We start from the raw sequence: 13,776 nt of genomic DNA, 5'->3' as shown, positions 1-13,776 counted from the left end.
AATCTGTCTACCCCAAAAACATTGAGGGTGCTACAGTATCTATATTTCAATCCAGTGTTAAGTGATAGTGCTCAGGTCAGACTTGGACAAAGTTAACTTATCTACTGAGAATACTACTACGGTTTGACCTCCAAATGTGAATTAAGCTCCTCCAAGCTGAAAGTTGGGGCTGCATCTCATCCTTGTAGTCCTAGGAGAGAAGTTCATACTTAAAAGAACTGGAGCTGCTATCCATAAGCATGTCTATTTATGTCTGACTGGCATGGTAGGGTAGAAGCCACTGTGGTATAATGAAACAACCTAATGTAGTATAGATTCCATACTAACTAGAATTAGTTGTGTACCCTTATAGCAGAGCAATTCTAATCAATTATAGTACTCATTCTGAGGCACCAGAGGGTAGAGGGGAAAGGGTGATTCCTTCAGAACGTAGCTATCCGGAAATCCATTTTCAGGGATAGGGTATGAAAACACTACAGTGTTAAAAATCCGGAGAGCTAATGCATGTCTCCCAATCTACCTCTCTCAAATACGTTAGTTATTAAGAACGTTAGGTATCCACTTTACCACCTGCAACCATACAGCTTATTGATTACTAATTTTCTATGGATATATTTCAATTTGCCTGGTGGTGTGTATTAAATAGAACCCATGGTATGGAAATATTTTTATTTTAGTACTATTTCAAACACGCTGCACTAATTCTGTAATATTAGATTTCAGTAAAATATTAAGCAAAATATTATTTAATGAAAACATCTGAGCTTAATACCCACTCATAAATTGTAATATGTCAGTGTTGGACGGAGACAACTGGATTCATTTGCAAGCTTCCAATATCTGTCTCTTAGGACAAATGCAGCTGCCTTTGGTTGTCGTTGACGGGTAAAGATCCCCTTCTTGTTCCCTAAAACACGACTGGTTGCTGTAGATATAAAAAGTCATAAAATAAAGCAGGTGTTTTACAGAAGAATCACAAAATAAAGCATCTGTGTACAGAGTAAGACACCTTTCTTTCCCTGCGGTAATCAACGTGACATGACTAACTCCTCAGCCAAAGGGAAAGAATGTTAGTAGCAGCTTTTCACAACCAAGTTATACAGAAGAAACTTAAGTCACCACCTTCCTATATATGGAAGATGATTACTGTTACGCTGGGTGCGTTAAAACTGATTTAGCTTAAACCACTATGCACTTACATAGGTTCATAGCTGTCAAATGAGTTGTAAATGGCTTTAAGTGTGTGTATGAATGGGCTGTGTTGCTTTAATTAAATGAATTTTAATTAAGCTGGTGCTTAATAGTCTATAACCAGTCTTATCTTAAATAGCTGGGGGTTCTATTTGTGCTCTATTTCTACAGTTAAATCTCACTGAAAAACTTTACTTTGATACTCAATTAGATTTTCTTCTTTCTTCACCCTTAGCCCTGGTCTACGGGGGGGGGTGTGGGAGGGAGGAGGATCAATCTAAGTTATGCAACTTCAGCTATGTGAATAATGTAGCTGAAATCGACATACTTAGATCAACTTACCGTGGTGTCTTCACCACGGTGAGTCAACTGGTGCCGCTTCCCCATCGACTCTGCCTGCGCCTCTCGTGGCGTTGGAGTACAGGAGAGTGCTCAGGGATCGATTTATCGCATCTGCTCTAGATGCTAAATCGCTGCCTGCCGGATCAATCACTGCCCGCCAATCCGGTGGGTAGTGAAGATATACCCTTACCCTGCATTCCTTTCTTTTCCTTTCCTTTCCTGCTGTTCATGCCCTTTTGTCCACCTTACTAGTCTTTTGTTCAGTTTTTAATCATACCAGTCCAAACAACAAATCTTCTCCAAGTGACCTCCAGTTCCTCCATGCTGCATGGTGTGAGTGGAGCCCAAAGCTGCAGTGATTTGCCATTGCAAACTTTGTCTAATTGCCTTTCCACTATTCCTTTTGAATCGGTATCTTTTCCCCCACTACTCCTAATTTTTTTACGCCCATGTCTGTCTGGTCTCTTTAGAGCCTTGTATCTCACATGCTCTTTACTTAAGTCACTGAAGATAGCACCCGTGGAACAGATTCCTACAGAATTCCACCCAAGACAGTGCTCACGCTGCTTCTGCTGACCATCTCTCTGTCACACTTGTAACTCCAACAGATTCTCTGTACTCTGGCTTAAGCTCTGCCCTGGGAACATATGAGACTGGTCATGCACCGGTGGTGGAGACAGTAGCATACAAGATCAATCACTTTTACCATCATGGCATCTAGCCCTGCTGTGCAGAGCCTCTGGGGCTACAGCCAGAGAAGCTGCCTGCAGTGTGATTAATGCAGTTTGCCAGTGTAGGTGCAGTGATGGGAGTTACTTGTGAAACACCTACAGCAACTTTGAGCAGAATTTAGAAAGTAAAAACAGATAGTTGAGGCTGAGCATTTGGGAGGATGGGGAAGAGGAGAGGGTGGAATGAGCAGACTTCACTTGCATTCTGTCGTAGTGCACCGTCTCCACAAACTGGTGATGAAGGTGTTCCTACAGCACTTCTCTTAGTGGTGGGATGCTTTGTAACTCACCCCAGCCAAAGGAGAGAGACCATTCAGCATCGGAAATGCTGCTTTGTGATGAGGTCCTAGCCAGAGACTTGACTTGGTCATGGAAAAATGTCACTTTTCCCCTGCCTTAATGCAAGAGTTTAGACTGAGCCAGCTTGTTTGGAACACAACCCATTTCTAGAGAAACAGCAAAAATAGAATATTTCCATTTCTTACTAAGTCATCATTTTAATGAACTTTGACTGAGTCTAAAGCATCAGAGCCAAGTGGCCTAAATTCTAGCTACATTTCAATGAGTAGCTGTAATGGAAGAGTAGAGAGATTATCCCATTCAAATCCAACTTTGTGACAAGGTTGTGCTCTCAGTCCTAAATCAACTAACATCTAACGGTGCTGATGCTGGAGAAATAAAGGGACCAAGCTGTGGGAGTTGGCTACAGAGGGCGTTTCTGAAGTTCTTCGTGAAAAGCATGAAGTTTCTGCATACCACATAAGGGGGCTTTGAACACTTCAGCTGACCACACAACAGCTGCCGAAAGGACAGACTTATCTTGATTTTTACAGTAAGGAGAAATGCTTGACTGTTTTGCATTTTAAGAACACAGCAGACACTGTAAAAGTCAGTGATCTCTTTCTACACCCACAGTCTGGCTAGAGTACAGCTTTAGCCCCCGTGTTTGTGTATGGGTTGGGGGAGGGATAGTTCTATTTTGTAGTGTAGCTATGACTCTCCCCAGTTGCCGAAAGACTTGAGCAGTTTGTTTAGTGTACACTGAACAACGGTACTATTTTCATAACGAGATATGACTAGACTGCCGTTGATATGCTTATGGTGCTCATGTCTTCTTCACAATTCCCCAGAGAGAGCACGTTTTCCAGAGCTGGCAGAGAAAATGAAGTTAAAGGAAGCTTTTGGGATAGATGGTTGTGCTAGGCATCTTTGCCTCTTTCTGAGCCAGTAGCCTGATACTATAGTACTCGCTTCATTCTCCCCCCGAAAAAAGTTGTTCATGTGGAAGAAAGTGACAAGGGAACTTTTAAATAAGTTATGCTGCATTTAACCATCTTCAGTGCTACATATACGAACTAGGTTGTCTAGAACACATGCTTGTACTTAAAATCTTGTACTCTCAATTCCGTAACACGATGTGTGGAGAAAATACTTACCTTTACATTGCAGCTTAAATCTATAATGGAATCCCAGCCTACCTTGATCTGTCATAAAATCAGCAAAGTTCCAGATGAGCTCTCCAATCACATAGTCCTTTCTCTTTTTGTCAAATACTGAATGGTATTCCTTTAGCACAGCCTTTTGGTATTCCTCGCTGAACATAAGAGGTGGGTCCTGTAACCAAAGAAGGGAGAAAAGACTCAAACATAGGACATAGCAGGTGTCAGCAAAGGTTTTCAATTGACTTTTCATATGAAGAGAGTTGTGCAGTTATTCATTCGCTTCACCCACTGCTGAATTATGGGATGTGATGGCTACTTAGCAGAGGCTAGAAGTACCGAAGAAGGGTATCTAATTGAAACTGCGAGGGGAAGTTTTAGATAGTGTTGAATTCATCTTCTACCTATGTTGGCAGTTCCTTTTTGATTCATAGGGGAGAAACTAGTAACATAGTTTTTGATTGATCAACTTCTGAATGTACTTCCTGGCAACGGCTTTTAAGGTGCTACATTTGAAGTGAGCTGTAGCTCACGAAAGCTTATGCTCAGATAAATTGGTTAGTCTCTACGGTGGCACTAGTCCTCCTTTTCTTTTTGCGGATATAGACTAACACGGCTGCTACTCTGAAACCTACATCTAAATGGTTTCTCCGAAGCTACACAATCGAATCGCCCCATAATGAACGGACGTTTCTCCCCAGCACCGTACCTTCCTGTCTGCTGAATATTCTCCACAAGTGCCAAAGCACTGAGAGAATATTCCAAGTTGTATCTTCTGGAGGCTTGACCACAAAAGTGTAAATCAGTGAGTGAACTGTAGCCTAAATGTCAGTGATTCAGCTTAAAAGGAAAACTGCAACATCGCATAAGAGCCAGTTAATGAGTTACACTGTGTAAACCAGTCTATTTTAAGCAGTGTTTTAAGTAAGGAAAACAGGAGAACTAGCTACCACAATCAGAATGTTAAGTTTGACAGGTCTTCAAAGGGGCAAAAAACAATTATAGAAGGCTAGTGGCTCAGAGATTAGGGAAATGTATTCGTGGCTTGCGGCATACAGCAGTGCTTTTACTTAAAGAACTCATCTCCTCAGGTGCCATCTTAGCCCCAGTGAAATCAAGGGCAGAACTCGCTGACTTCAATGGGGCCCAGTGTTTCAACAGTAGAGTCCAGAATAATTTGCGTGGCAGCTGAGGAGTATATTTCACATTGTGTCTAGCGTGTCTCAGAATTAAGGGGTCAGTACATTTCATGGGTTGGTTGGTTGTGACTGACCCTCCCTCCTTGACTGGCACTGTGTTTCCCAAACTGGCACAGCTGCGAAACTCACATTGTGAAGCCCAGCAATTGAATCTGCTCCATATTCGCTCTGGATAATTGGCTTTTGGTAGGTTTCATACCAGCTCTCAAACTGTGTATTGAGTTGCAGCTGAATAACCTCCAGATGGCCGGCATCATGGTACCAGGAAAAGTAGCTATTTACGCAAATTACATCCACGTATGGAGCCTGAAGAAATAATGTAGAGTAATAGTTTTAACAAACCCCAAAGTAACCTACGTATATTCACAAGGCTACATCCCTCTCTGCTGTAGTTCTACTGACCTAAGTTGTTACATGTAGGATCAATTTGGCCCACAGCATTTTAAAACAAAAATGAGACTGCCCACCACCCACCCTATTCCCAGAAAAAACAGGAGGAAACTCACCAAGTCAAGCAGTTTTCCCCATCAACCTATGTTAATTTTGGCATTTTCTTACAGATTAAGGTAGGCAAAGTAGCCAGTTAAACAAGATTAACTGTTTCGTCCCTAGGTATGTTAGGTTTTTTTGGAAATTCCAAGATGTGTCTTGGATCTGGTTGTGCATTTAAACATCCTTTTTAACTTATTAGATAATGTGATGATCAACTTAGTGGTCAATTACTTTGAGTAGTGACTAAGTTCATGCATCAGTTGTGTAATTTAGGACTATGCATTCTGCGAGTTGTATGCCATTTCTACCACCTGGACAGTATGACAGAGGGCACTAGCCCATTGAAGATAAAATGATGTTATATGTAACTTATCCAATGTTCTCTTAACATGTTTTGTAATAAAGTTCTGAAATCAGAATTTACAGCGTATAAGTTCTTTAAACCTCTTCTGCGTCTCCCTCAGCTGTAGGAAAAAAGCGTGGAGCATGATGGGGTGCATGCAACTAGCGATAGATGGGACACTGGGGTAATCAACAGCAGTGCCGCCTTTGCTATGTTTAAAACGGAAACGAACCCCCGTGGTTTTGATCCTGTGCCAATGGAAGAAAAGTCATAGCATTCCAAAAGGCCACACATGTTTGCTCTAGGACAACCCAGTTTAGAGAGGAAAAACTAGCTTACTTTGAAAGGAAAATGAAATGGGATTTCTCGCAGGTACTTGGGAAAGTCATTTATATACACCCATCATATGTAGCCGTACAAGCTCATCTAAAAATAGACTTGTTTCAAAGACATGGTATGCTAAAAACATCACAAAGCTTTTTATGTTGTCTTTGATTTCCAAGGAAATTCTATAGGGAGACCAGTTTTCAAACACAAGCACTTAAAGCAAGGCCCTCAATTCTGCATGTAGGGCCCCTGTAGCAGGACTAAGCCGGCAAAGGCTTTCATGGGCCAATGTCCGAGCCCCGTTTCAGAACTCCGGGTAAGCCTCCTGCGGCAGCGAGTCTCAGGGTCAGCCTGCTCAAGACTCGCGCTGCAGAGCTAAGAGTAGCAGTGCAGATGTGTGGGCTTGGGCTGGAGTCCCGTCTTTGAGACCCTCCTCGCATGCTGGGTTTCAGGGCTCCAAACTCGACCGGCTCTACGGCTATTTTTATCTCCGCAGTGCAAGCCCAGTTGACCTGCCACGGGTCTTTTTTTGCTGGGTAGACATACCCTTAGATTAGAGGCTCAAGCCAGGCATGGGGGGTGGTTAGACTATGGAAAGCTAATAGGCATCTGCCCAAGAAGAACAAGAGTAATTTACAATGAGTGGAGACAAAACATTCTTTACTATACTATACGTGGGGCCTGCTCCCATCTGAAGAGGTTTTATTCTATGCTTTAACAAGCAGCCTCTTGCAAGGGAGAGGCTCAGGGGTTAATAGGCACAATGAGGAGTGAAACAACAAAAATCCACAATAGGTTATACAGTTACACAATGGGTCTGATCCTACACACCATTATTGAGAAGGGACCATTCTACTTATTCTCCTGGATTCAGTTTTGCCTGAGTAAAGACTGCAGGGCTGCTGTGCGCTTTGCTTCTCTGTGCAACTCAAATGTTCTCTCCTCCAAAAATCTTTAATAGATTGTACAGGGGGGCGGGCAGAAGAAGAGGGTTATTTAACATTCCTAAAATCTACCCCTTTCCCAGTTTTATTAAGCAAACAAAGGAGAAAAGAAATTAAACTTACACCATGATCATGAGCGTAATTAGCATTTGACACAAAGGTTACGGGTCTGGTAGGATCAATGGCTTTAGTGTGAGCTATCACTGTCCTGTTTACAAACAGTAAAACACAAGTGTCCATCACCAAAAAGGAGAAACAGCCCCACAAAAATCAGCGAACTTCCCCACGCCCCCAACCTTTGGAGTTGGTGTTTAGTTTAATAGGCAGGAGTTTTGAAAGTGAAACGGTGCGGGTCTTGGATGGTAGTTATCCCCCACCAAGTGTGTGTAATTCTAGCTAAAAATAATAGGAGTCACAGGGAGAGGAGACTGTTTTGCCTGGGTGAAACACATCCATTGCACAAATCGCTGGAGAGGTGTCCGTCCCAATAAGACATCATAAGCATAACTTAAAAAGAGAAAGAGAGAGGAAGGGGTAGGGGGCCAGTGTCTCTGTAGCCTTCAAGATAAGGTGCTGTGGCCTGCCCCAGCAAGAACAAATGAGTGGTGGTACTCTAACAATCAGAGCTTCTTCAGTATGCAGGCCCAAGCTCTATGCTGGCCTGACTCCACAGTGTTAAGCCAGCAGAGAATTTGGATCCTGTTTTTTCTGTAGTTAGGAATGACCAAACCCTCGACCAATTCTGCCTTACCTGAATCTTAGTCTTGAAGGACTCTCTCATTCCAAATGATCTCCTGTTGGCTCTTCAGAGTTTAGCTCAGAGAACTGGTTAGGAGGCTGCTGCGGGGCATTAAACTCAATATGCAACAGAATAGGTGTGTTGGGGAAATATGTAGTAAGCACATAGAACATGTATACAAATTCCTAGGCTTTACAAAGAAACTCTACAATAGATGAAGGGATCCCTGAACACCTGCCAGACTTCCCAATGCAACTGACCTGAAAAATGAAAAATGATGAGGCACATCCATCACAACTGAGTGTCAACCTCCACACACAAGAACACGCACTTACTTAAAGTAGTAAGCTGCCGGCGATAGCTCCGAGGCTGGCTCATTGGCAACAGACCACATCACAACTGAGGGCCGGTTCTTATCCCTGCGGATCAGCTCTTCCATCACCACGAGATGGTGTGCCAGTGATGCATTCCCAAAGTTCTCCCTCAAAGGCAAAAGGAAGCAAGAGCAGGTCACTAAACTGCTAAATAAAACTCACCTTAAATCCATTATTGACACTAACAATGTAATGAATGGTCTTGGAGCGTAGTGACCAACATTAATCCCTGGTATAAGTCCGTCCACACCAGAAACGAAGATGGCCCTGTATCTCTGGATGGGGATAACTATTTGCAGAACAGCAGCTGGCCTCTTGGATATTCTAGCAAAATACGTTTTACTTCACGCACTCCTTGAACTTGAAACCTGCTCCCTCTTCTCAGGAGCCAAACCACCATCTCTTCCTCTTTCAACTTCCAGCTTAAAATACATACTTCTAGGCAGCCTTTCAGAGACTTCTACAGCACTGCCAAGATTTCACCATCACCCAGCGCAGCTTGTGTGTCTGAAGTAAAGCGGAACCCAGACAAGAGCCTTTGAGCCAAACCTCCCCTCACCCCCAAACATTGGTGGTCTGCTTTAAACGGGCTCCAGAACCAAGCTACCCCTGATTTGGGATTTGGAAAAACAAAACAAGGCTGACAAGGCTCAGATGAACTAGGTTCTCTTTCTACTAAAACCCCCCATGTTGGTAGCTCCAGTTACAGCTTGATTCCCTCGGCCTGCCCCTCTCCCCGCTGGGGATAAGGCACAGCTCGCCCTTGCAGTGTAGCTGGGATACAAGCGTGCTCCCGCCCTGGGCTGCAGTGTAGTTTAGGAAGGCAGGTTGGGCCCATCTACGTTGCAAGACTGAACAGTATGTTAACTATGCTGAGAAACTGCACAGCTGTAGCCTGCTCCATCACACCAGCGAGTGTAGACAGGCCTGACCTCGTCATAGGCTCGTTTTCACGTGGGGTCGAGTTCCCGCACATGCAGCTGCGGTCAGTAGGAGCTACAGGTGCCCAGCACACCTGAGAAGACCTTTCCCCGGGCAGGGGCTGTGTACTCAGTAGAGCCGGGGCGCTGGAAATAATCGTTCTTGAGCAGGGAGAAATACAAAGGGTGGAGTGAGCTTTCAAACAATCCCTTACGGATCTCTCATCCCCACGCCCGGACACTCGTCAATAACCACAATGCCATACGCGTCGCACAGGTCCATGATCTCCTCTGCGTAGGGGTAGTGGCTAGTGCGGAAGGAATTGGCCCCCAGCCACTGCAGCAAGTTGAGGTCCTTCACGATCAGGGACCAGTCCAGTCCTTTGCCACGGATCTGGGGGAAGAGCAGGCAGGACAATCCATGATGAATAAGAACTCAGTAATACTTTTCACTGTGCTTGCACCTTCCAGGCTTCACAGTCGCTTCCCTAAGCTTGACAGCACAGTTGTGTGTTACACCCGGAGAATCCTGGCTTCAGGCTAAACATGTTGCTACATCCCTCTCTCTCAGCCTGTACCGGCTGGGCTCCATCTGCCCTCCACTCACTTTCACAGGGCAGAGGGACACGATCAGGCTTGCCTGGGTTCCATCCTGAGTGGACAGCATGGGAGCCTTTCGGCTTCCAACACTACAATATTTGTCTGTCTTTGCGAGTTTTAAAAGACTCACACAGAGCTGAAAACTGAATAGTTATGCAGAAGAGCTTTGGAGGGGAGAGGGGCAGAAGGCTCACCAAGGCTGGAAAAATCATTAGTCACTGGAAACAGGGTTTGCTGTTTCCACGGTACCAGCTGAGGTGTTGTGCAGAGCCAGGGTTTCGCAGCTGTGTACCCTCAAACTAAAGTGTGTGTCTCAGTTGCCCACCTGTAAAATGAGGATAATAATGCTTCCCACCCTTTGTGGGGCTTGTCTATTTGGGATTGTAAACTCTTTAGGACAAAGAACATCTCTCAGTAGGCATATCCACAGTATCTAGCACAATGGGGCCTGTTTCTCAGTTGGGGCCGCTATTTGTATCACAGAAGGGACTAAACGGCCTGGTGCCCCATGGATGTCTCTGTATAAACCTCACAATGTTACTGCCAACTGCATTTGTGCATCTGGGGAGGGGCTGGTAGGCAATGGACTGTTTCTGGCGGTGGGGCCAGAAACGGCCCCCCACGCCTCACCCCGCTCTGTGCTCTTACATCGGCATCTTCGTGTTTGTTGACTCCATGGAAGTAGAAGGGCTTTCCATTGATGAGAAACTGACTGCTGGTGACATGGACAGTGCGGATCCCGATGGGGAGTGTGTACACATCTTCCGACAGCTCACCGCCCACCTGCGCCAACAGCTTCACCTGGATCCCCAAGAGAAACCAGCATCTGTGCTCAACCCTGAGCGCACTGAGGAGAATACGCTCAGTTCTACCTCCCTCCCAGCCAATGCTTCCCTCTCACAGACCCCTTGAAGGCAGCCCATCCCAGCATGGCACTCCCCATCCATTTTACAGCTGCACCAACCCCACCTCTGAGCTGTCCTACACTGGCTGGTTCCTCCACATTCCCAGCCTGTCCCCCTGATGGCACCCACCTCCCCTCCTGGCCTGAGGGATTGGTCAACCCACGGAAAGTGGGTCACAGCAGGAGCCCAGGCTGGGGAAGGTAGAGAGTACAGCAGGAGGAAGGGAGGCAGGCTGGCTGGCTTGGGGACTTGCTCCTCCCAAGAGCTCTGACCTGACACCCAACCCCAACAGCCAGAACCCTCCATTCTTGCTGTCTTGGTAACATAGTGCTCGTCTTTCCAGTGACCAAGCCCAAGACTGGAATTTAGCCGGCTCACAGGCAGCATGCACCTGGGGCTTTGCAAACTGGCTGTGGGTTAGTGGATCTACCCTACATCACAGTTAAATCCCTACTCAGGCAGAGGAGATAAAGACAGACACGTATGACATCTAATCCTCCAAGATTGCACGCTGAAAACAAAGCCAAATGCCTGTATTGTACTAAGGGGGAAAGAGCTCACTGCAGTTGTTAAATATGTGCAGCAGGTTAGCAGTTTGCTCCAGGTGGATCATTTATCTCCTCTGTCACTCCCTGGGTGCTCTCCCTCTCTTTCCTTGTTGAATTCTCATCCAGAGCTTGCTAAAGTCCACGGAAAGACTCCCCTTGACTTCAGTAAGAGATGGACAGGGCCCTGAGACAAGACACCAGTGAGGATTACAAGCACTGTGGTAAGATCCTGAAGCCAATGGCCTCGCGTTCCCTCCCCACACAGCCAGCCCTCTCTTGCCCAGTGGCTTGGCTTTCAGCTCAGTAAGCCAAGAAGGTAGCAAACCTTGATTTGATTATGGCACGATTAGCAACACGGTAGCGGGCATGAAATGAAAGCATGTAGGCAGGATTCTTAGGATAGGAGGATTAAGGAAAACAGGCTTCATGATGCCCATGAATTTCTGTAACCCTAGGAGGGGAATGAAATGAGAGACACACAAAATGAGACAAATATGTGCATGTTACCTCTAGGTAATAAAGGTATCCGGGGTTTTCATGCATCAGATAAGGCCACCAAAGCCTTGGCTCCACCACTTTCAACTCCCCGATCGGTCCCTCTCCCATAGCCACCACTTTCCCCTCTTTCTCCCGTAAATTCAGCGACAAGGAGTAGCGGGTGCTGCCCGTCACCAAAACCTGGTATCGTACCACACCTAACCAAAAGAAAGCATGGAGCAGGTTGAAGACCCTTCTCCCATCAGACATGTTTCCCGGTGACCCCACTGTGATGTGGGTCCTACATCACCAAGCTTAGCAGTGCTGGGTGGTCTCCCAATAATTACATCACTGACATGCTACCTGCTGGACTTCACGTTATTGATACATATTAATTGGAGTGACACAGATTGTTTCTTCCCAGTCTGAAAGCCTTGACTTAGAAGCGGTGTTTCCTTTAGAGCAATACCCTGCATTAGTCAAGTTGAAGAATTGCTTCCTCACCCAGCTTCTACATTGTAAATGGTCTGTGGGGACTGTTTGGCTCATGAGCTTGTTACCGAAATAAGAATGGCCATACTGGGTCAGACCAAAGGTCCATCCAGCCCAGCATCGTGTCTGCCAACAGTGGCCAATGCCAGGTGCCCCAGAAGGAGTGAACCTAACAGGTAATGATCAAGTGATCTCTCTCCTGCCTTCCATCTCCACCCTCTGACAAACAGAGGCTAGTGACACCATTCCTTACCCATCCTGGCTAATAGCCATTAATGGACTTAGCCTCCATGAATTTATCCAGTTCTCTTTTAAACCCTGTTATCGTCCTAGCCTTCACAACCTCCTCAGGCAAGGAGTTCCATAGGTTGACTGTGCGCTGTGTGAAGAACTTTTATTTGTTTTAAACTTGCTACCCATTAATTTCATTTGGTGGCCTCTAGTTCTTATATTATGGGAACAAATAAATAACTTTTCCTTATTCACTTTCTCCACACCACTCATGATTTTATAGACCTCTATCATATCCCCCCTTAGTCTCCTCTTTTCCAAGCTGAAAAGTCCTAGCCTCTTTAATCTCTCCTCATATGGGACCCGTTCCAAACCCCTAATCATTTTAGTTGCCCTTTTCTGAACCTTTTCTAATGCCAGTATATCTTTTTTGAGATGAGGGGACCACATCTGTACGCAGTATTCAAGATGTGGGCGTACCATGGATTTATAGAAGGGCAATAAGAGTGTCTCCGTCTTATTCTCTATCCCTTTTTCAACGATTCCTAACGTCCCGTTTGCTTTTTTGAGTACCGCTGCACACTGCGTGGATGTCTTCAGAGAACTGTCCACGATGACTCCAAGATCTCTTTCCTGATTAGCTGTAGCTAAATTAGCCCCCATCATATTGTATGTATACAATATATGAGATACAAAGGTTTTGCCGCTTCAAATCCAGTCCAAGGGATCAGTGGATGAAAGAAGGTACCGTGTATGAGCTGACACCCAACTATGGCTTGGTACCATAGTGCTCATCTTCCCAGTGACCAAGCCCAAGACTGGAATTTAGTCGGCTCACAGGCACCAGGCCTGTGTGAAATGAGTCTGGTGGGTCTCAGGCCAGTTCCCATTGGACTGGTGTCCCCATCACCAAAATTGCTACTACTGGCCCCATTGCTGGCATGTAGAGTCTCACCCTGAAGAATTCTAGATAGGGCGACCAGAGAGCAACTGTGAAAAACCGGGACAGTGGGTGGGTGGGGTAATAGGCACCTATATAAGAAAAAGTCCCCAAAACCAGGACTGTCCCTTTAAAAATGGGACATCTGGGCACCCTAATTCCAGACCAAAGCTCAGGCACACACAGGGCAGGACTGGTTGAGCTGGCAATGCCTCTGCTGACCTCCTGTGGAGAGAGGGCTCCAGTCTCCAGGGCTGGGTGTTAACACAGTGCTAACTACACACACCTATACGCTCGCTCAGAGCTGGCTTCCTGACTATTGTTCTCCGTCCAGCTCTGTCAGTTTGCACTGAACGACCTACCATGGCCCTGCCAAATGAGCTCAGAATCTAAAGGCACAGTCACAGAACACGCCCAGAGGGGAGTGGGAGGGGGAACAGGGAGCTCTCAGACGGTGGGGGGGGCCTGCCTGGAGAATGTTCCTGGGGAGGTTGTTCCAAGCACAGAAGGAGGGCAGGCAGGAGCAGGTGACTGAGGCAAAG

General features: G+C 45.8%; 1 protein-coding gene across 3 annotated transcripts in view; it reads right to left on the bottom strand.

Moving 5' to 3' along the window:
• GUSB (glucuronidase beta) overlaps window positions 1-13,776 on the bottom strand; it is a 30,145-nt gene that overhangs the window by 6,614 nt on the left and 9,755 nt on the right. The window contains exons 5-12 of one of the 3 annotated variants that reach the window (XM_073315748.2): window positions 11,602-11,789; window positions 10,290-10,442; window positions 9,257-9,435; window positions 8,083-8,229; window positions 7,132-7,216; window positions 5,032-5,208; window positions 3,743-3,878; window positions 777-925 (exon numbers count right to left, since the gene is read on the bottom strand). In XM_073315748.2, coding sequence (XP_073171849.1) covers window positions 777-925; window positions 3,743-3,878; window positions 5,032-5,208; window positions 7,132-7,216; window positions 8,083-8,229; window positions 9,257-9,435; window positions 10,290-10,442; window positions 11,602-11,789 — 1,214 coding nt within the window. Of the gene's footprint in view, window positions 1-655; window positions 926-3,742; window positions 3,879-5,031; window positions 5,209-7,131; window positions 7,217-8,082; window positions 8,230-9,256; window positions 9,436-10,289; window positions 10,443-11,601; window positions 11,790-13,776 lie in introns of those variants that run through there. The other 2 variants (XM_073315747.1, XM_073315749.1) reach the window with 2 other exon arrangements.

Source organism: Lepidochelys kempii, chromosome 17, assembly GCF_965140285.1.
Source record: "Lepidochelys kempii isolate rLepKem1 chromosome 17, rLepKem1.hap1, whole genome shotgun sequence".
NCBI lineage: Eukaryota > Metazoa > Chordata > Testudines > Cheloniidae > Lepidochelys > Lepidochelys kempii.
This window is presented reverse-complemented; position numbering and strand designations above follow the sequence as displayed.